Source organism: Ambystoma mexicanum, chromosome 2q (genome assembly GCF_040938575.1).
Source record: "Ambystoma mexicanum isolate Mex_15411 chromosome 2q, UKY_AmexF1_1, whole genome shotgun sequence".
In the NCBI taxonomy this organism is placed as follows: domain Eukaryota; kingdom Metazoa; phylum Chordata; class Amphibia; order Caudata; family Ambystomatidae; genus Ambystoma; species Ambystoma mexicanum.
In genome coordinates this window covers 985,657,392-985,681,291 of record NC_090924.1, presented here as the reverse complement: position 1 = coordinate 985,681,291, position 23,900 = coordinate 985,657,392, and the positions used below count along the sequence as shown (strand labels likewise).

The 23,900-nt window shown below is 45.9% G+C and overlaps 1 protein-coding gene across 1 annotated transcript in view; it reads left to right on the top strand.

Moving 5' to 3' along the window:
- Window positions 1–23,900, top strand: part of EGFR (epidermal growth factor receptor) — an 810,606-nt gene that overhangs the window by 558,325 nt on the left and 228,381 nt on the right. The window contains exon 3 of the mRNA XM_069648296.1: window positions 7,641–7,818. Within this exon, the coding sequence (XP_069504397.1) occupies window positions 7,641–7,818 (178 nt within the window). The remainder of the gene's footprint in view (window positions 1–7,640; window positions 7,819–23,900) is intronic.

Below are 23,900 nucleotides of genomic sequence, written 5' to 3'. Positions count from 1 at the left end.
TTGGGGACTTGCGATTGTCCGCTAAAACAAAATAGTAAAATATAGCATTTGCATTTGTATATTCTTTTCTTTCTTTTCTTCCTCAACCGAACACCTTTACGGCCCCCTGCGGCCGAGGCGCACGTAGCCCCCTGCGGCTGCGTGCCCCGTGTGACGTTCTTGTACAGCCGTCCCACTTTCTTTTACCTCTCCTCCTCTTTCTTCACTTGTCGTTGCCGGCGTTCTCCGTGCGCAGCCACGTCCCCCTTTTCACCTTGCCCCGATCTAGTTGTTACCGTTTATCTCCGTCTCTACTCCCTTACCATTATTCTCTTCCCCACCACTCTCCGAAAAATGCCTTGTGTTCGAGATATCCTATGAAAGCCCTACTGGTGACGTCACCGATCTCTTCCAAAACTACTGGTAAGTTCTTTTCATGTTTTTAAAAGGCCAAAAATACGCTTGCAATCCACCCCCGTTAACCCCACAGCTGTCCTCTTGTCACGCCTGGAACAAGGTAATCAACAATATAATCGGACTGCGCACGCTGCGTCGCCTCGCATGTGATACGCCCCTCGACAGGAGGGCTTAACCAGCCAATTATCTTCCGTATTAGGCAACCAGCTAGCTACCGCCTACAGGGAAACGTCATCTATCTATAGAGTTTCCTGCTCGATCAATAGGGATCCTCATCTACTCATTGATCAATAATCACCAAATCGTAGGAAACCGCACACACACACCCTTACACGTGGTCGCGACCTAGGCCAATCAGTTTCTACGAGCGGCCGCACGTGATGTTTTCGTGCTCCGCTCCCTCCTCTTCCGTAACATAGCAGACTGCTCTCGCACTTGTCCAGCTACCATTCACTTCACCGTCAATACTGATTTATCAAACCTTCTCCGCGCACCTGTGTAACACCTCCCACCTCCCGTATTCTATTCCTCCCCCCTCCCTCACAATTTCACATTGCTTGTTGGGCGTGGCATACTCACCAAGTTCTCTTGATGCGGGGCCACTCGACTGCGTGCACCCCTCCAAGCGGCTCGCCACCTCCCCTCGTCTGGACCACGTCTGGACACTCGCCAACCGCGGGCGGGATACTTCTCAACCGGCTCCCGAAGGCCAATATCCGGATTGCGCTGTCCGGTCTTCTCGCAGTTCCGCGATGGTCCTGTAGTCCTCAAAAGGGGGCAGCGGCAGAGGGGGCCGCGCCGCCGGGCCTCCTCGCAACGGGAGCACTCGGAAAAATAAAATAAAAGCAGATCTTAAACAGATCTCAGCAGTGCCTCCAACTTGTCGGGGGGAAATTCTGCCGGGGTCTGCTGGCTGTCCGCGGACCCCCGGGTAGGGAGACCCCAACTCCTCCCGCGTATCCCAAAAATGAGTATGAGGCACACGCAAGAAGCAAGGTGGTTCTGCTGTTTATTAAAAAAACGGCAGGGATGGGTCAAGGATCGTACGCGTCCGTCCTGACTCTCTCTGTCTCTTCGTGGGGCTCGCAGGCCCTTTTTACCTCAGTATGACGCGCTACTCGCGTCACCTGGGAAAGTTAGCAAAAAAACCTATCGCCACTCTGGATTGGTTCCTCGAGTGGTAGGGTTAGTATAGCATACGTATAGAGAACGCTATTAGTGGTTGAGGGTCAGTCAGGTGGTATACTTGGGTTGTCCCTTCAATTAGATACATGAAAATTGTTACATGAAGACCCCTGAGGATTGGCTAATGTTAATGGCGTCAGTGATAAGTGCCCCATGTTCTGATTGGTCCACTCGCGAGCCCCCCAGTCTGGGACCATCGCTGTTCCCAGCTCGCGGTGCACCTGTCATTTGCAACAATGGACAACTATGGGTATGTGCAGACAATGCGAGGATTTGTTCATATGCTGGAGGGCAGACTACTCCCACCGCCGCAGATGTCCATTGAGTCGCTTCATTGTTGCTGCCTGTGTCTCAAAACGTGGGATCCAGGCGCCTCCTTCCTCCTGGGTCTGGCACCCTGTCAGGTTTGGCTTGGTCACGTGAGGAGAGACCGCGGTTGAGGCAGAATTCTGCACATTTAATATTGCATTTTCCACTGTGTGTCTGGCTTAGTTTGCAGGTGTGACCTTGGCTTCGGCTTGTGGCATGCAAGTTGCAACATTGCCCCCTTGGCTGTCAGTTCTCGCTGGGCTCATTCTGCAGGGTCAGCAATTGTACTCTTGCTCGTTCAATGTTAATGGAGGCTCTTGCTTGCGGCCTACTTGGGCCTGGTGCATAGGTGGGGATGTTTGATGCACGGCGCTTTAGGTTATGGTATCATATTGCTTTATCCCCAGTATCATGTCTTCGTTATATTTCTTATTGTAATGCATGGGTTAGGAGAAGCGTCAGCAAGCATTTTAGATGAGTTCGTTGTGCGTCTTGCGTTTCTGCATTTTGAAAAACCTATGTGAAAAATAATAAAGATGCGCATCAGTGGGTGTGTCTGTCACCTAGGTCATAGCACTGAATATGTTCTTCGTGTGGATTGGTGTGGGAGTGTCTAGTGTGCATGTTTGCACGGGTGTGCTGACCGTTGGCTAGGTCGTCATGGCATCTCTAACGATGTGTTTATTTACTGTTGAATGGTTCAGTCGAGTTCATCCATGCCGCAGGTGTCGGCATGGGCAGGGCAGGCTGGTGGGCAGGCTGGTGGGCACATCCGTATGTTCCTGTACCAGGGTATTTGGTCGTCTGGTAGATAGGCAAACTCCTCTCGTGGCGGGTGTCTGGGCCGCGATCCTCTAGGCCAGGGGCGTGAGGGGATTGGTGGGAGCCTTTTGTTCCATTCTCCCACATCACTGTCTTCTCTTTTCAGAGGACAATCTTCAGAATCCTTTAGGGGGGAGGGTACTTCTAATGTTTCTGGACTCTCTTGGTTTATAATTTCTGTTTTATCAGATTGGCTTTTATGTCTAGGGGTTTATTTGCACTTATTTGTCTCTTGTCCTATTTTATCGGAATCAGGGTCTTCTATTTTGACACACCATATCGGAAAGAGAAGACTTAATTTTCTGGATGATTCTCTCTCCAGGATGACTATTTTATTTGTATTTTCTTGGAATTTCTCTATGCTTTTGGTTCTAGTTCTAGTTCCTAGTGGAAATGGCTGTTGGTACTAGTTTCTTTCATTTCTTTATTTAATTCAGGGGTCTTTTTATTGGTCAGAAAGGAAGCTTCATCCACTGCTTAGCATATCCATTCCTCCATCCTTTCCTTAGCATATCCTTTCCTCCATCCATATCCTTTCTTCATCCGCAAGGATTATATTATTGGGATTGTTTGCCTCTTGTCATTGTCCCCCGGAGCACCTGACCAGGACCAAAGGGCATTTTGGGGAAAGTTGGCAGTCTGAGGGTTCTGTTGGGCCCTCATCCTCTGTCCAATGATCTCTGTCAATTGCTTGACCTGTCGCACACAATGAGAGGTCTTTTCTCCTCCATCAGAACTATAGGGAATGTTTTGTTGCGCCATTACTTATGTAACCTTAATTTATGGGTCTCTACTTGGTTTCATTGTTTTTTCCCCCATGCTCCTGGGCTCCATTATCCTGGAATCCAGAAGGAGGAGGAAAGGTGTTTTGGAAATATGAATTAGAAGAGTAGGCATTGTTGACATTTTGATTTGGAGTGGTGTTGGATCTATTTCCAGCAAGAAATTGGGTGTTAGATCTCTTTCCCGAGAGAAATTCTGATGAGGATTTCACTGGGAAACTGTTCCTTGATTTTGATTTGGCCCCTGTTGGGGAGCCCATGATGGACCTAGAACCCTTGTAATTCAGACTTATTTTGGAACATGGGTTGAGCATCGCTTGATTGGGTCTGGGCAGGGGGCCTCTTCTGTTGGTCATTCAGTTTGATAGAAAAAAAAGCATTTTTCAATGGCCCTGACTTGAGAGCCAAAGGAGGAGCACTGTTCACCTCTGTCACTTTCATGGTGGTAGATGGTTTGGGAGTTTTGGGGTTATATTTACATTCTGTAGGCTTTTGGACCTCATAAATCTTAATAGCCTGAGAAATTACTCATTCAAGATTTTGCAAATCATCAAAATCCCCCGCTAATTGGCTGACAATGTATTTTGTAAGGGTGTGAAAAATGTGGTAATAAACTCCCTACGGTTGCTATTTACACAGAAAGTCTGTGAAAATGCATGCTTCAACTATTGCACAAATGTCTCTTGAAGATTGGTCCTCTCAACACACCATATTGTATGCACATTTAATGGCTTTTTGGGGATTTCTGTGTGTAGAATACTGTTTTTAAATGGCTGCCTTAGAAGTACACCATTTATGATGGTTTTGGTCCTTGTGCCCTGCAAAGAAGCTCGAAAACTCAGACCAGAACGTCCATTTTGTGGTCCAGGGATAAATATCAGTTTCTAAACCATCAATCAGCCCCACACCTCTAGTACACCAGAGGGGATCTGAATAGTCTGGAAACACAAGCAAATTATAAACCTCCTTGTCCAATTTTGGTAACATGGACAGAACGGCAGGCTTATCTCCACAAGGTCGTGGATCGTTGGGTAGTTGCAACACAGCGAAAATACAATTATTACACAATGATAAAAGGGACTGTCTAGTCGAGGTTGTATAAACATATCTACTTTATTATTATCACAACAGACAGTTCTAGCACACTACAAAATACAATCCACCCTGTAAAAGAATGCAGAGGACAGACAGTTTCAAGAAGGAAAGAATGCATTCTGGAAATTGACAGGAGGGTAGTCGGTAAAGTAATTCATTGCAATAGTTCAAAGATACTTGGTTTCAGCACAAAGGGAGCAATGGGTCATAAAATGTCACTAGGTGTCTTTGGAAAAGGACCCGGGGAACAGACCCACAATGTACCTTGTGGTTGTAGATGTTCTTGGTGATCGACAGGGTCGAGTCGGTTTCAGGTCCGAGCTTCTGCGAAAGGGTCGAGTCGGTTTCAGGTCTGAGCTTTTGCGACAGAGTTCAAGGCGGGAGACAGCTCGTGTCAAAAATTGTTTTCTCAGTACTGGTTGGCGGGTCTGAAGCACTGGTTGAGGCGTCTCTGACCACGTTAGCAACTGCTTTGTGACAATAGTCAGCGTTGCAGTCGATTGCAGTTCGAGGAGCTCGACTGGCTCGAAAATGTCCTTTAAGGCAGATGCTGGTTGCTGCTTGTAGATACACGGCTCCTAGCTTCTTCATTGGGCTTGTGTCATCCATTAAGGTGGAGGGTCCAAAGCGGAGCAGAGTGTTGCAGGCAACACCTTTGCCCTTGGGTTGGTTCAGAGACTCTCTAGCACTTCCCACCTAGGAAGCTTACTTGCAAAGCCTAGCAGGGCATCCTGTGTGCTGGCTGGGTACCAGTTCTGGATCTGCTGGAGGGTCCTCTGGATTCAGTATCTCCCTCTGTTTTCTGGGAGATGTTTGAGGAGGGATCATGCTTCCCTCTTTGGAAATCCTGGCCTTCCTTCACTGGTGGAAGCTGTAAGGCAGACTGCACCTTCATCCAGGGTCCAAATGAATTATTCTGGTTGCTCCTTGCAAAGTCTTCAGATGATCTGTTCAAAAGAGGGGCTCAGCCCTCTTTTAAAGCCAAATGGGCCACAGTGATTGGTGTAGGCTAAGCCTACCTTAATAAACCAGTCCTGGGTCCCCACCAACAATCTCCTGTATGATTGAGGTCATAACCAGAGTGCTTTGCAACAGAAAAGGTAAAGGAGTGAAAACATGTAACACAAAGTCCCACCCTTCTTTCTGTCTGTTGTGGATCACACGCTCTCTCTTTTTAATGAAGCTCTCTGTGGTTCCTGATTAAGGCGACAGGTTTCCCTTGAAACTGCAGCGAGGGCAGAATTTGTCTCCTGCGAACCACATTCTCATACCTTCTGAATGCGGTCCCCCTGCAGGGTTTGCATACTGTAATCACATGTCCCAGACAAACAGGGGAGAAGAGGGGCAACGGCAGAAAGTGTAGGTGTGTTACCACCTCAAAGGCATGTGCACACTCCCCATCTACGCTTCAGAGTACTATATCAATAATGTGAGCACTCTGGCATACAGTTGACACACATTTGATGCTCTCAAAACCACTCATAGTAGCATCTCGGTTTTTTAATTGTGCACCTTGTTTGGCCTCCTTTTACATATTATTGCATTCTCAGACATGTGAGATTTTCCCACTCCCAAATTAATGCTATGATTTCTTACCAGTAATACATTTACACTGAATCCTTCTCTTCCTCGTCACAGTCCTTACCGTATGAGGCCTTCCGTCTCAGGACAGGAAAAACAACACCATGAAACATATAATCAATCTGCTCGAGGCCGGCTAGCTGGCTCAGGGGGAGGGATATATTGACGGTCCAATCCCAGCACCTCCTCTAATTCCAAGCAAAGGCCACGCAATTGAGGCATCGATCTCCTCATGTCCAACCCACTCAGATGGGAGGATGAGAAGGGGTGGGGGAGAGAAGCAGGGACGGCAGGGGGAGGGACGGAAAATGGCACGGCGGATGCCGGTAGCTGAGATTGCTTGGAACGCATGCTTATACCGTGACACTCAGCCTGCGTTTCGAGCAACCTGGCTGGCTGACACACCCGCCCAGGGTGCTAAAGGAAGTGTGTGTCAAGAGCTGCATACACAAGCAGAGGTCACCGGAAGGCTAAAGGTAGGGGGGTGATGGAGAATGAAACTGTGCATCCATGCCATGGCAGTGTGTAAGGTGAGTCCACGACCTATCACCTCTTTCTGGCTATGTGCCTTCAGGACCCAAGACTTGTCCTATTGCGGCCTCTTTCCATCAGCCTTCCTGGAAGGAGGAGCACAGGTTGAGAAGGGCTCCAGCAGACCGAGCCATAAGATCTTCGCCTTGACCCGAAGCTGTCATGCACTGCCATGGCTCTGCTGCTCTCAACGCTTCCCTATCCCCAACCGACAAGACGTTCAAAAACCTTTCACCTTCCTTGGGACAGTGCGGCGCTGTGACGGGAGCCACGTCCCTCATTCTCAGGAAGCTGAGTGGCTGAGATTCACCACACACTCGATCTATGGGCCTAATAGCAGGCACAGACCGACAGGACGTAACAGACCTAGTTGAAACGTTGGAACAACTGGTGGTGGAACGCAGAGCTCTTGCAATTCGCAGAACTCTATACCTGTTACATTTGTATAGGATTTGAGCTCTGTTACTCCGGAAGAATTCTGGCATTAGGTACTTGCTGGCTTGCAGATATTAAGAACACTTGCATGAATTAGGTTCCTTTTGCAGATAGTTCCCTCGGGTATTTAATCCTGGGCCGCAAGGTAACGTATGGTTTTCCATTTTAAACTTGTATAACTTGCATTTGACATGTAACGAAAGTATATACATGTTCGTTGTCTTTTGATGTTTTCTGCAAATTGTCTTCTGGTATTTCCTGTGATCATTACGTTTATTGTGAAAGGTTTGAATTTCAAGCCAAAGCACAATAAAACATAAAATAAGCAGCGAAGTAACTTGCGTGTCAATATCCAGTCTAAATCTGTTGTTGTTCAGGTGTGTTTGATTTCCATGTATTTCTAATCGCTAAATGTTATGTGCACAAAGAATGCCAACATATGTAGTAAACGCAGCAGAGCGCAAGCACACCTGACCCGTTGTGTGTTGTTTTATCCTTCACCAGAGCATCCGGGAGGTCGGGGGCTACGTCTTGATTGCACTGAACCACGTGAGAAGCATCCCGCTGGACAACCTGCAGCTGATCCGCGGAAACACCCTCCATGAGTCCTTTGCATTGACAGTGGTCTTGAATTATGAGGCATCCGATGGGCTGGAGGAACTGGGCTTGCGGAACTTGGGAGGTAAGAGGCCCGAGCTACGGTGTACTTGAATATACACATAACGTCTGCGTGCATGTATGAGAGCAATGCGATTTGAAAGAGACACACATTTCCATAGGCATGAGTGACTGTGCCCCTCGCGCGCTGGATGCACCACGGTGACGACGTACTCCGGTCCTGGAAAACTAAAGCCATGAATGTGCAATGGCCGAAATGGATGTGTATTGCCACAAAAAAAAAGCCTACATACTGTGTCAGTGAGCACACCTGTACCGCTGCGAGGAGCGCATGCTAGCATGCCCAATGCAGAATGCACGTGTACGTTGCGGCACCCCGTGAACCCAGCTGAACTTCGTCAACAGTAGAAACCCATCCAGGACAAACGCCACCCCGTTGGTTGCTATCATTCAGACTCGTACTGAACCACACCTTCGTCTCTGCCCTCATCACACTTCTATCTCTCGCATTGTTTCTCTCATCTCCACCTCTCCACCGTTACCTCTCTGTGTTCACCACGTCCGTAACCCCTAATTGCCATTGCACCCTCATCTTCCATTGTTTCTATCTCAGCCACACCTTTGCACTCATTTGGCCCACATCTACTCCAACTTCTCCTTCAGCCCGTTCTAGTTTCTAGATCCTCCCCGTTCACCATTCTATTTATGTGTATGCTTCTCCCTCTTTTTGTTTTTCTTTCCTCTGCCTCCTTGTCTCCACTCCTGTTCTCCTTCAAACAATAGGTTTACACCACCTGAGTATATATGATATGATAGGTTATTTATAACACGCTTAATACCCATAGGTTTCTAAGTGCGGTCCCGGGGATCGAACCTGTGTTGCTCCTTATCGTCTTGCTTCCAAGGCGATCTTGCTTCCAAGGCGAGCACGTTGCCCCGGAGCTATCCTCCCAGTATATTCTCCCTGCCATTTCTCGTCTATTGCTCTGGCTACTACCTGCGCTCTTAGTCTACATCTCCTGCTTTTTCTTTCATTCTAACACCATTATCGCTCAACAGACCCGATTCACAAATGCTGCTGGAACAAATAAGATTTTCCCTGAGCATCCCGGATTTGCACTTGCTATCTTATCCATGCATCATAAAGCCTAAGGGCCTGATGAAAGGAAATGTGTGCAGAAATCCTGCAGAGGCAGCGCGCAGAGAAGGACACTGCATGAGCCTGCGCTCAGAATAAAAAAAAAAGTCCTGCGTATTCATGGAATTCACTGCACAAAGTAAAGACATTTGCAAATTGCACCCTGAACGCCGCCGACACGTCCAAAAGAAAAGCATGAACATTCAGAACAGCTACCTTTGCACGCTCCCCTGGGCATGAATACACGCACCCTTCAAACAGTGCATGGGGTCCCCCACAAGCAGGCCTGCATCTCGCGGACCCTGCGCAGGGTCCCCCGTAACTGTTGCCGGCACCCCGACAACATGCATATGGAAAATCGTAACTCAGTCTAAACTCGGAAAATTGGCGTGCAAACCCCTGTAAACTGTTCCTGCACCCCACTACACTGCATACGCACACCCCTGAGTTCGATCGGAATCCTGGTTGTGTACGTGCACCCCGAAATCCGACATGCAAACCCACCTCTGTGCTGCGAATCCAATGCGCAAGTGTACTTACGCCTGCCTTCCGGTGGTGAAGTGATCGAGAGATTTGCGTGGAAATTCCTATGCCGAAAAGCTATGCAGGTGTTTCCATGAATGCATGTCATTTGGTGCAAATGTGGGCATGTGAGGGACTGCCTGTGGGCCATCCCACGTAACGCCCACTTTTTCGCATGTTTTTCCCCATTTTCTGAGTTCCGCCCCCTTCCAAGCCCTCTGCGCAAGCCACTCCCATGCTCTGTGTGGTTTCTCGCGCTAGGCGCTCGACGGCTCGCAGAGACACGCCAAGCATGCGCAAACTTCACGCAAGTCGTGGAAATGTACCGTGCAGTCGATTCCATGAATCAGCGAACAGGGTTTTGGTTGCCGAATGGCATGCAAAGTATCGATTTTTGACACAAATAATGCCATGAATCGGGCCCTAAAACTGGAGCAAATATGTAGATGCGTGGAGCATCTCTGAGGTACTCACAAGTGTGTTTCACAACACACTTGTTTAACAGCATCTCAGTGATGCTCGAGGCATTCCCAGGTTTGCTCCTACTGTAAGCCTTTTTTTTCCGAATATTGTGCCGCATAACAGGACCAAATCTGAGCTGCTCAGAGGTATCCCCTCATTTCTTCAAGTGCAAATCTTTTGGTACCAGGCCGTTATTTCAATGTTTTTACCCCTCCTGTTTTTTGTTCTGTATTTCAATTTGTCCCATCTTCTTGTTTCTTCAGTTCTTTGTTGTCTTCTACTTTCCCTTCTTTCCATTTATTTCTCTACTTTTTTGTCGTTTCTTTCCTTTTTTCTCTCCCTTCATCACATTCATTTTCTTTTTCTCATTTCCCCTCCATTCATGTTCATGCACTCTCTCACACTTTTCTTTCTTCTCACTGCCTTCCTTTTCGTGTTACTGTAGCTCATTTACTTTTTCTTTCTCTTTCTTTATCATTCTCATACTTTTCTTTCTTTCACTCACTTTTGTTTGTTTTTCTCCCCTTCACGTGTTCTTCCTTTCTCACTTCGCTTTTTCTTCTTTCCGTGTATCACTCTCTCCTTTTTCCCTTGTGTTGTTTTTTCTCACTTTATATTTCTGTGTGAGCCTCTCCATTTTCCCATTTTGTTTTCATTATCTTTCCCTCTTTTTGACCTCTCTCCATCTGTTCCTTGTGGACGCCCTGAGCCTAAAGTCTTCCCAAAGTTTTGCAGGAGTGAGACGAAAGCTGGGGACTTTTAGTGTGATGGAGAAGTGCTATATTATGGTTGGGCTTAAACCCTCTTAAGAACCGGCTGAACCTATGAGAATACAAGTAAGTGAAGCAGTGTTGGCCCGAGCAGAGGAACAGTGTTCGGTTCTCTACTGCAATCGATGTTCTGAAGTATCAAACAGGGACAGTGTGCTTGATTCACCACTCTCAAGACATTGATCTATCACCCGTAGCTGAAGGTACCCCTTTGCTGTTGGCACCCTGTACTATCCTTTGCTTTTTCCACTCCTAGTAACCATCCTTTCAAGATGAATGTCTCTAAAGCAATTGGACGGGATTATCTCTTCATGTCTTCTATCAGCTTTGCTACAGGGAACCAACCTGCACCTCATTAATGTGGCCCATAAAGACAGTAACAGCTTTAGGTCAAGTGGCACAGCGAGTAGAGCACTCGCTTTGACATCCGCGCAGAGCCTGCTGACGCAGGTTCGAATCCCGGCAGGGCCAAACTCAGCCTTTCATCCTTCGAGGTCGATAAATGAGCACCACACACCGTGGGTAATAATAAGCAGTGCTCAGATACCTAAATGCAAAACTAGGTTCTCCTGTGTTCCTTTACAAAGAGGATGATGTCTAGCAGCTAAATTTGTGTACCCTTACCTGGATGAATGGCTAATAACAGGAGATACTACACCACTTTGCTTGCAGAACACACAAAAGACCATAGATCTTCCATGCCAACTTGGCCTTTCAATCAACAAATAGAAATCAAGCCTCATTCCGAGTAAGAGCAAACAATTTCTGGGAGCCATTTTCGCCACAGATAAGCATCAGCTTATCCCTCTCAGGAGAGAGTGCAAGCATTGCCAGCATAGGTCCCTTCTTACAAAGTCGATCATTCAATACTAGTCAGAAAGGCTATGAAACTACTAGGGACGATGGCTACATGCATAAGCATTGTTCCCAGATGCATGATCCACACACGCCAACTACAACAATCACTCATAAATCAATGGTCCCAAGTGTCTGGCAGATGGGATGATCTAGTGCTGGTGGCGCAAAGGGTGGGAGACACACTTCCATGGTGGACGGAGTCAAATATTCTGAGTGGAAGGCCCTTCATCTGAAAATACAAATCACTATTCCCACATGCGCCGGATAGGTCGGCTAGGCCGGCTAGGGGCGCATTGTCTTGAACTCACTGCACAGGGCATTTGGACAAAACAGCAGGCAGCACAGCACATAAATGTATTAGAGCTCTGACCCGTCTAGATGGCTCTGTGCTCATTCTAAGCACTGCTTCAAGACAGAAGCTTGCTTATCAACACAGACAATACCACAGCCATGTTTCACATACACAAGCAGGGTGACATGCATTCAAAACCACTTTCTCTTCCCGAACACCACATATGGCACTGGTGCTTCAAGAGAAAAATATTCATCCAAGCTCAGCATGTGCCAGCGTGGCACAATTGACTCACATACAATGTAAGCAGGGTTCTAGTGCAAGAACAGGAATGGGAACTCAGCACAATATACTCAAGCATATTTTCCCAGCCTGAGATCGCCCCTAGGTAGACATCTTTGAAACGGCTGAAAGCGTAAAATGCCCAGCATTCACGCCCAGGTATCCACAAGAGTGGCCACTCAGGAGCGCTCGATAGATGAATTGGTTTGGTATTAGCCCGCCCCTTTTCCACGACCCCATTACTTCTCAAAGTAGTGCACAAGGTACTTTATGGAAATCTAACCCTAATTCTCATTGCTCCAATGTGGGTCTGGCTAATGGGGTACCCTGACTTCCCAAGAATATCTTTGTGTGTCCACTGATCAGGCTCAGCCCAATCTGCAGCATACGGACGGACACAACAACAGTATCAGATAACACATCCAAATGCACACGGAAAAAAAGTATCAACCTGGTTCCTGAAGTGATGGAGTTGGACATTTGCAATTGCTGCCGCAATACATGGACATCTTGCATGAGGCAAGAAAACTCAATATTACACACTGCTAATTCCACATGTGGTAGCAATTTATCATTTGTTGTTCAAAGAAACATATCAACCCAATTACTCGCACACCAGCAGATAGTGGTACATACCTGCTCTTTTTGCTTGATTCAGACTTCGTTTACAATTCTCTCAAGGTAGACTCAGCAGCACTAGCAGCAAACAACACATCGCAACACAAAGTGTCTTGGTGGAGTGTGCCTGTTATCAAAGCATTTATGGGAGAAGTGCATTTACTCACCAGTCGCAAACACACTACCTGGCTGGGATCTTAATATGTGTTTGCAAAGGTTATTTGGCCTCCTTTTCGGATCCAATGCATAAAGCCGCTTTGATAGCGCTAACTTGCAATGTGGCCTTCCTTATCGTGATCACCTCTATTAAGAGGCTTCAATCCCTCTTGATCAATGAACTCTTCGTGCTGTTCTCACCTATAAGGTTGTTCTAAGAACACATCCACACTTTCTACAGAGGTACATTTCCAAACTTCATGAAAACCAGTCCATTAAATTACCAGCTTTCTTCCCCAACCCACAAAATAGGGGGTAGAAAGCACTTAACACAATCAGTGATTGAATGGCTATAGTGATCTACCTTAGCAGGACCAAAGACCTGTGAAAATCTAGTCAATTATTTGTTTCCATTGCAACAAGGAGGGAAGGTGAGCCAGTGACAAAATCCACCATCGCAAGATGGATTGTTAAGTATATCCAGGTATATCCACTTCTGCAACTCTTTGGCACATTAGCCACTTCTGTTCATCCCTAAAGCCCACTCCACCTGTAGCACGGGGCAGTGTTGACTTTTATTGAAAATGCAGCATTAGATTACATTTGTGAAGTAGCAACATAGAGCTCAGGATACACCACTGTTGCGTGGATACAGAAACAAGGCTGGATTTCCAGGTTGGCCAAACATTTGTTTCCACTGATTGCTTCAACACACCCACCATCTTCCCCAGGTTTTGCTAGCTAGTTTGTAGAAAGCATGCAACTCTAATCAGATTTACAAGCCTCAGAAGAAAACATTGCATACCCAGTAACCATCTTTCTGTGGGTCATAACAGCTTAGAATCACATGCACCTGCCAACCCTCTCCACTTGGGAGTGAAGGCACAGTACACAATCTAGTTACATGAATGCAGTACATGCACATTTCATGCCAGAAACAAACAATTTGAAGATGTTGACATGTGATATATCATGGGTCCTTGTACACATAGGGTAACACTATTGTGACACAAATGTCTCTGTAAATACCACTTTTTGAATTAAAAAAGAATATGTAATACTCAGAGGCAATCACTAGATTGTGATCTATGCAAAGCATGTGATTCTAAGCATATACAATTCTCAGAAATATGATCAATGGGTATTGTTGATCACACATATATATATATATATATATATATGATGAAAAAAAGGTGAGGGGCGCACTCCAGTTCCCTGCACAGTAAACCTACTGAGCTACAGGTGTTCTCCTCCGACCGGTTTCTGTGCCAATACACGTCATCAGGGAGGCTGTCTTAACTTGCAGCTCACAGCAAGTGCAGGTGTTAACACTTAGTGATGATTCTGCTGCAAGGACTTCTGGTAGCTGTAGTCATAAGGTTTGCAAGGAACAAACTCACACCCACTCCCATAAATGGGGAAAGGGGGGGAGTAGCCTACAGTGAGGCACTCCAAAGTAGGGCATATGTTACCCCGGTGCAGCACCCTATAAGATTTCTGAAGATTCCACCCTTCAGAAAACTTGCAAATGTGATGAAAAAAAGGAGAGGGGCGCACTCCAGTTCCCTGCACAGTAAACCTACTCAGCTACAGGTGTTCTCCTCCGACCGGTTTCTGTGCCAATACACGTCATCAGGGAGGCTGTCTTAACTTGCAGCTCACAGCAAGTGCAGGTGTTAACACTTAGTGATGATTCTGCTGCAAGGACTACTGGTAGCTGTAGTCATAAGGTTTGCAAGGAACAAACTCACACCCAATCCCATAAATGGGGAAAGGGGGGGAGTAGTCTACAGTGAGGCACTCCAAAGTAGGGCATATGTTACCCCGGTGCAGCAACCTATAAGATTTCTGAAGATTCCACCCTTCAGAAAACTTGCAAATGTGAACGAAAAAAAGGAGAGGGGCGCACTCCAGTTGACGTGTATTGGCACAGAAACCGGTCGGAGGAGAACACCTGTAGCTGAGAAGGTTTACTGTGCAGGGAACTGGAGTGCGCCCCTCTCCTCCTTTTTTTCACATTTGCAAGTTTTCTGAAGGGTGGAATCTCCAGAAATCTTATAGGGTGCAGCACCGGGGTAACATATGCCCAACTTTGGAGTGCCTCACTGTAGGCTACTCCCCCCCTTTCCCTATTTATGGGATTGGGTGTGAGTCTGTTCCTTGCAAACCTGATGACTACAGCTACCAGAAGTCCTTGCAGCAGAATCATCACTAAGTGTTAACACCTGCACTTGCTGTGAGCTGCAAGTTAAGACAGCCTCCCTGATGACGTGTATTGGCACAGAAACCGGTCGGAGGAGAACACCTGTAGCTGAGAAGGTTTACTGTGCAGGGAACTGGAGTGCGCCCCTCTCCTCCTTTTTTTCACATTTGCAAGTTTTCTGAAGGGTGGAATCTTCAGAAATCTTATAGGGTGCAGCACCGGGGTAACATATGCCCAACTTTGGAGTGCCTCACTGTAGGCTACTCCCCCCCTTTCCCTATTTATGGGATTGGGTGTGAGTCTGTTCCTTGCAAACCTGATGACTACAGCTACCAGAAGACCTTGCAGCAGAATCATCACTAAGTGTTAACACCTGCACTTGCTGTGAGCTGCAAGTTAAGACAGCCTCCCTGATGACGTGTATTGGCACAGAAACCGGTCGGAGGAGAACACCTGTAGCTGAGAAGGTTTACTGTGCAGGGAACTGGAGTGCGCCCCTCTCCTCCTTTTTTTCATATATATATATATATATATTCAGTGAAAAACAACCTTGTTAAAGGGACATTATGGTTACAATTAAAACTCAAAACCCGCCAGAAATTCACCAGCTATGGTAAGTTAAGCAACCATAACTCTCACCACCTGTGTGCAGATTTGTCAATCAGCACCAAATGTGTAAGCCTTTCAAACATTTTTGGACCACCCCTCTAATTTTGCACCCAAACTTTGCAGAACTATTCAGGGTCAGGTCGCAAACGATAACGCAAAGTCCCATGCAGTTTCATTGCGTGGCACCAACGTTACAAGCCATCCAAAAACTGCATTTTAACCAACCCTGTAATGCAGAAATATGCATGGATGTCCCCGAACATCTAAGATGTTCACGGACATCCAAGATGAAAAAGCACCACATTTTGGGCTTTTTATGACTTTTTATGGCCATATCCCATCTCATCCCATCCCATCCTCATCACTCCTCGCCCCCCCAGTGATAGCTTAATTAGTTTGACAAGTTTAATGTTTCATGAAACAATCATTGGTTTCCTTTTGAAAAGTTTTGACACACATCATGTTTTCAATTGACCAATCAGCGAGCTTGTATGAGGTACTAATCGGGAAGTGAGTCCACGGACCGAACCCAGATATCACACATTTTTTTGTTACTACCTTTGGCCATTTAAAAAAAAAAACTACTGGATGGATTTACACCTAATTTACAAAAAAAGCCCAAACCACCACTCCTGGTGCAAATTTGGTAAAAATCCATCCAGCAGTTTGGGCTGTAGGTGCATGCACATTTTTTTCCATTGCATGTATGAGGATTTCCACACATTTTGGAACTCCCCCTATAACTTTGCCCCCGTGGATAAAACCGCATCGAACTTCGCAAACTAATTCTGAGGGGGACCATGGGCTTTATTTGGAAAGTTTGGTGAGGATTCGTCAGGGGGCAAAGTTATAAGCCGCCCAAAAAATGCTCTTTATATGAGTTGAGCAACTTAACCATAACTACAGGGCCGCTACTGCAGGCCTTGTAGTATATATGTATAATGACTATAAATGTTGTGTTTGTATTGTTATTTGTGGAAATACATGTTAATAAGCATTTACTGTATATGTTTTAATACATATTTGCTTTAGTGCATGTTTTGTTTTAGAATGTTATGTTTATTGTTTAGTATGTATTTACAATGATGATGTACCTTGTTGATTACTATTGTTTTACACTTGAATGCTTATTGCTTATGTCCAAGATGTCCATGTGGGAGTGTTGAGTGATGGTGCATGCAACATGCTCTTATGTCACACACACAAAGGTGTCATGAGTGATGCCATGGGTATAACATGAGTCTGTGTAGAATGTGGGCAAAGATACCGTTCACCATTAAACAGGCTTGAGTGAAGTCAATCAATTCAGCAACCTGAACATTTGGTAGCAGATAAGCTTCTAGAACCTCAAATTGTGTACAAACTGTGTAACCCAAAGATATTTTTCACTGACAATGTCTCAAATAAGAACCATTAACAACCAGAATGGTTCTGCAGTTGTACATCTTTTAAATTCATGCTGGGATACAAAAGGCTCTCTGTTATCAACAGACAACCACTGAGATGTCCATCAGAGGGATTCAAGAGCAGATGAGTGCGGCTCAGAACAAAGCATCATGCTCAAGTGACGTTAGTAGCAGACAGCAGTAATTGTATATACCTAAACAAGAATTCTAAATATATTGCATCTTTCCTTTTAAAAGCAATGCTACAACAGCACAAGGCACCACTACATTAACCGGGTGTCCTTGACTCAAGGTGTCTGTTTTGTCTAATAACAGAGAAGTGGCTACCACTGTGCACGGGCAAGGTGGTAAACCTGCAGCCATGGGATCTGATCAAGCACTTTAGTGGGCAACAGGGCAGCACTTGTCACCAGGTATTTAAGTCAACACTTCCGAAGAAAAACCTTAACGTTCATCACAATATAAAGGGAAATATTTTTGATAATTTGGTAGACCTAAGGACCAAGCTTTTCACAGATGTTGCTTGATTTTAATAATGTCTTGTTTGTCTCCGGAAACCATTGAAGGATTGAATCATAAGAAAGACTCTGCCCATTATCCACTTAGAGCAGTTACCAGATAGTCCAAGAAATCCTCTCATTTGCTTTCAGGTTCAGGGCTTTGGAACTTGCGGAATTACATTACTCTGAATTTTAGAAAGGTGTCTAGATAATGGATTCAGGTCTGACACAACTGGAGCTTTTATTTAGAGGCTGTATGAACTTTTAGGAAAAAAGCCGTTACTAAATCAAGAGACCCCTGTTTGTAAGCCTCCAATGAAGGGTGCACCAATCAAAGTTCAGTGACATACCATTTCAAAATGGACCGCACTTTTGAATACCAGCAAATCAAGCTATTGCCTTAAAATCTAAGCAATGAGTGAGACTTCCCACATGCCCCTGTGGTAAACAAGTACATTGATACTGCAAGGATTTATAAGCAAAGGTGGATGCATATTAACTGGCAGAATGTGGAAGTAAAGACTGGAGGGGGTATCTATAATTCTGCTCACTATATGGTTGAGGTAGAGGCACATAGCACCCCAGCCAAGATTCTCTAATGATAGCAATGGATGAGCAACCAAGGCTAAGACTCAAGGGAGGTGATGCAGGCTGGTTCTTAGATACAGTGAATCCACAAGCACCCATAAAGGAATGTCAACACCCTATGTTATGTGCTAACACAATTCTTTTATTATATAAAATAAGGTTTAAGTAACTATATATTGCAATAGATGTGAGGAATTCGACCATCCACACAGGGAGAGTGTGCTCGCCTGGGCTTTTTCATTTTTGTTTATTTAAAAAGAATGAATGTTGAGAGATCAACCTCCAGAAAATATATGGGGCCATTCCCGTGCATATTTTCCATGCTCACTGCACAACAGAAAAATAGTCATGTACTCTGAGAGGACACAGCTTACCAGCACTGCCCTCCCCTGTCATGTGTAGCTGATATATGACAGCTGTGGGTACATCAAAAGCCTCTGGCCATGGGAAGCCTGATAATCATTTCAAGGCCCCATGGATTTGCATCTCCATTGTTATACCTTGCTGGTGGTGGCAAATACTGATGAATGTTAATTAGTAGGCCTCAGGGAGGCCTGGGTGCAGGAAGTGACAATGGAGACCGGAGACAAACACCCTTTTGTAATGCCATGTGTCAACTTGGTACTAACACCCCTTCTTGGTATGAACGAGCAGGGAATGTCCTGTCTGGAAAAATTCCTTTCAGAGCTGGGAAGTATGTGAATTGTAGCAGAGGAAAGCCTGCCCGCAACCCCCTACTTCAAAGGAGGCCCATGTTGTGAGCCAGCACCGCAAAGGGCTCAGTTAATTAGGGAGACATTTTGATGTAAAGCAGACAGGAAGATGGGTGGAATTTAGAGGTATATATTGTCATCCGTCCCCTGTCTGTTGACAAGTGCTCTGATTCTGACCTGAAGCATCCCTGAAGATTGTTAGTGGGAACCCAGGATTGGTTCATTAAGGAGGGCTTACCCTGCACCAATCACTGTGGCCCGTTTGGCTTTAAAAGAGGGCCGAGCACCTCACTGATCAGATCATCTGAAGACTTTGCAAGGAGTAAGAAAAAGGACTCATTTGGACCCGAGCTGAAGAGACAGTCTACCTTACATCTTCCGCCAGGAAGGAAGGAAGGCCAGGAGTTCCAAGAGGGAAGCAGGATCCTTCCCCTAAACATCTCCCAGGGAACAGAGGGAGATACCGAACTCCGAGGACCCGTCCCGCTGCTCCAGAACCGGTACCCAGCCAGCACACAGTGTGCCCTGCTAGGTTCTGACAGCAAGCTTCCTAGGTGGGAAGTGCCACAGAGTCTCTAGAAAAAAAGGCAAGGCCATTGCCTGCTAACACCCTCCTGAGCTTTGGGTTGTCCACCTTGAAAGGACACGAGCCCCCAGCAAAGAAGCTAGGAGGAGTGCCACTCAAGCATCATCCAGCGTCCATCTTTCTAAGGACGATTTCGAGACAGTGGAGACCTCGAACCGCATCCGGCTGCACCGCTGACTGTTGTCACGCCGCATTCACCAGAGCCGTCCGAGATGCCTCAACCAGCTTTTCAGATCCACCAACCAGCACAGAGACAGTGATTCTTGACCCTTAGCTGTCATGCCAGACAGCTTGCCGATGTCTGTCCAGCCTCGCTTGCCGAAATGTCTGCCGCCTGCTACCCGCAGCTGTCTCCCACCACTTACTCTGTCTCATGGGCTGCAAAGCACCCTAGAACCACCTTGATGCTTTCGAGCACCAATGGCTTCTTCAGCACCAGGTACATTGTGGCTCTGCCCCCCTTGTCCTTCTCCGAATGCCCCTAGAGACAGCTACGATCCTCTGTCCCTTTGGTGTTGAAACCAAATAATCTTGAACTATAAGACTGATTACTTTACCAACTACCCTCCTGTCAGTATACAGAGTGCATCCCTTTCCTTTGTGAAACTGTCTGTCCTCTGTGTTCTTTTACAGTGTGGGTTGTAATTGTAGTGTGCTAGAACTGTCTGTTGTCGTAATAATAAAGTAGATATTTTTATACAACCTGGACTGGACAATCCCTTTTATCATTGGGTAATAATTGTATTTTCTCTGTGTTGCAAATAACCAATGATCCACAACCTTGCGGAGATAAGCCTGCTATTCCATCCACTGTACCAAAATTGGACAAGGAGGTCTTATAATTTACTTGTATTCCAATCCGTTCGGATCCCTTCTGGTGTACTAGAGGTGTGGCGTTCATTAATGGTTTAGAAACTGATATTCATCCCTGGAACACTTGTGCCCCGGAAGTTGATTTGTCACAATAGATAACACACTTTGTACTCAGGCAACACTATCCTAATAATGGTAAATATATACACATCTATGTGGTAACACAATATACTTAGATTCAGTTAAAATGAACCAACTGCTGACAGTTATTAAAAAGCATAAAAATGACTAAGCAGTATTACTAAGCAGTGTGTAACTTCATAGACATTAATGTAGACAATCAGTTATATGTTAGAACATTGGCAGATTGCTTCCCTCGGGATATAACTGCAATGCTGTGTGAGGACCCCCCCACCTGGGAAACCTGTAAGAACAAGTTAAGGTCTCCTTTATCTTGGCTATTACAGCCCAGTCCTTAAATGTTCGATAATGCTCTACTTTTCTTTCCACAGACCCCACTACCCCCAGGTACCTGAGATGCCACAGAAGAACAGGACCCAAGATGAATCTGGGTCCCCTGGATGAATCCTGAGGATGGAAGATGCACTTCCTCGGCACAGTACCTTTGGCACCTTGGCAAGAAGAGGGGTGGAGATTCTTGGTTTTACTCAATGAGACCCCTCGAGAATGGACCCCCCTTGAAAGAAAGAGTCGCAGGGATGTCAGTGTCAAGAAGAAGGGAACCAAGCAGTGTCAGAAAGGCAGCAATGCAGGACTTTTCGTGGTGGTCTCCGATGTGGAGTTGCTACGCCAGCTGTGATTATCCCACAAAAGTGAAACTTTCTGTGAACCTCAACAAGGCCTGGCTGGAGAAGATAAGACCTTTGGTGCCCGTGGATGGCTTTCAGTGATGATGTGTCAAGGATGGAAGCACCTCAAAACCTTCCTCTTTGCTTCTGCTTTCTCTCTCCCTCTCCCCTGCTAATTCTTCACTAAATTCTGCACTGAATCTGTAACTTGGCCACTCTCACCGACCTCGGTCCTGGGCCCAGCCACTCTCCACTTGCACTGCCTCCCTGGCAACCCCAGCACTGCGGGACTGTCTCTGTATCCCTACAGCCCCCCCCTACCCAGCACTTGTCTGCACTTACCTTGCACTTGCCACCAGCTGGCCCTATTTATTTATTTATCTATTTATTTCTATTCTACTTACCTTGTACTGCACTTTTCCCTTCGCCCTACCCCTGCACTTGCGCGGTCTGAATGACACCTGGCCTAGTAGGATCGTTGTCTGTCCTCCCCCTGTCCCCCCTCCCTGCCTCGTCGCGCCTTGAAACACTTGTGTATAGGCGCGTTACAAATGCCATATCATATCATATCATATCATAAATGACAGAAGTAGGTGTTGAGTTTCGGCATATCGCGGTTCACCACCTTTCGGTTCTTCAGTGCTGCAGCCCCAGCACGGACCTCAGGATTTCTTCTGGCAACCTGGACTCAAACACTTTACTGACCTGTGGACCATCACCCAGGCTGGACCCTTGGGACATCTTCTCAGATTTTGGTGGCAGGAAAACCAACAGCAGACGCTCCTCTGTAGACAGTGAACCTGGACTTTCTCTGGTGTGGAAAAGAGGATAGAGGTCATGGCAGCAGTGCCCCTTTAAGGAGTCTTCAGTGATTTGGACTTTCACAGCTCTGTGTGTCAGGCAGCAGTATGTCAGGATACCCCCTCTTCTCAGTGATACTAAGTAGCTTAGCTTCCAGCGGTTATGAACACTCCAGACCCTGGGTGACACTGATGGACTTCTTGGGTTCAAGAAGATGGTTGATTCTGTAAATCTTTTATAGCAGCACTGCACAGTGAACACAGAAGTGAACAGCATGCAATACCCAAGCAATCCAGAACTGTTTTACTCTGCGCCTTTTATCAATAGGTTTTTATAATGCTTTCACTGCATTGACATCAATGCAACAATTAGAATATTCTATGTTCCCACTGAGAATGATTCCAGTCTTCCCAAAAAGAACAATGACCTTTGCGCAGCCTGGCGAGCCTAGACACCCAAGGTCACTTTTTCAGTCTTTCCGAGACAACCAACACATATGTGCACCCTTCATACAATTAAGACTCACACTTTTCTAGCATCATTTCTTTGAAGTAACTTTTGTTTGTTAAACCTTAATGTACTTTTGGCAATGAAAGCAGGGTTATAAGTAAATTTGCTAAGGCAATAGGCTGCAAAGGTGTGATTAAATGCAGGTATTTGCAAAGCTTCGTTTCTCTGTTCTGACTGCAAGCATATCATTAAAAATGGAGCCTTTTCCTAAGCTACTTTAGACCTAATACTGAATATAAGGGCCTAGTCTTTCCTGAATCAGCTTACTCTTCTTGTTTACATTTCCCATAAAACATTTTTAGGCATCCAATTGCATACTGCTTTGCCATTCCCTTTTCTTACCGAACCCTTTTTCTCTCCTCAGACTAAGGTTTGGTCGTCCCTGGTGGGGACATAATGTGCTTACTTCCCAGATAAGCAAAGAAATCTGCGTCCACTGCAGTGGTGATTTGACGCACTATAAAAGCCTCATAACAAAACATTATATACCCTATATCTGCCTTTTTCCTCCACAGGAAGGACACATGGCTCAGGGATGTTGTTTGGTTATTTACCTACTCATTGATGGCCCGTGGCCATGCTAATCCCTATGGCCATTCCTACTCACTTCCTGTCCCTACCCTCATCCTCCTGGGATCTATATGAGCTAGCTCTATCAACAGTAACTTCAAACTGTGGGTTCCCCATGAATATGTTGCATGAAAAATGTTGCTTGACAAGATTTTCACTGGATACCCAAACTTTGTACTGCAAGTTTTATTATCTAAGCATTTGTTGAGAGTTAATGGCTTAAGTGCAGCCTTAAATGCTCTACTGGTGTAGTAAAAATGTCTTAACCAAGTGTGTCTTCACCCACTTTATTTATAAGCACTCCGGCCTGCTAAAAGGGTATTTATGGGGCTATGTTGTCGTATGCCCCGTTACTCACAACATTAACAAGATGTTGACATCTTATGGCCAGGTGGTACCATTATGGCAGTGCCTAGTAAATGAAGATCACATGCATACACAAACATCAAAATTGGTGGCTTTGCCAATGATAAAGTCCCCTTCATGCACAAGCATCATATACTTATTCCTCAAGCAGGGAGACTAGCCACTCAGCTAGACATCATGGGCTGTCCTGCAGCCTCTCCATTGGGAGCCCGAACATAGAAAACCAAATAAGGCCAAACAATTGGGGGTTGTATCCCCCAAACACTCACAGGCGGACTAACCAACAGTTAGGCAGGAATTTCGGATTGGGAGGGACGAAGTGCAACCTTCCCCAAAAATGGCCCACTTTGTGATCACATCTGTTCCCCCAACACAACTACACATATAGATTCCACATCAGTGCCTTTTACCAACCACCTTTTACCATTTTCGTTTAAAACTGCAGGTTTGAGTGGGGAGAAATGGTTAATTTGCTAGAAAAGAACCTTTCGGAATCTGCCATGCTGATGCAAAGCTATGCCTAGTCTGCTCAGGGAAATGCCGGAGCAAACCTCTGATAATAGCTCTGCAGCAG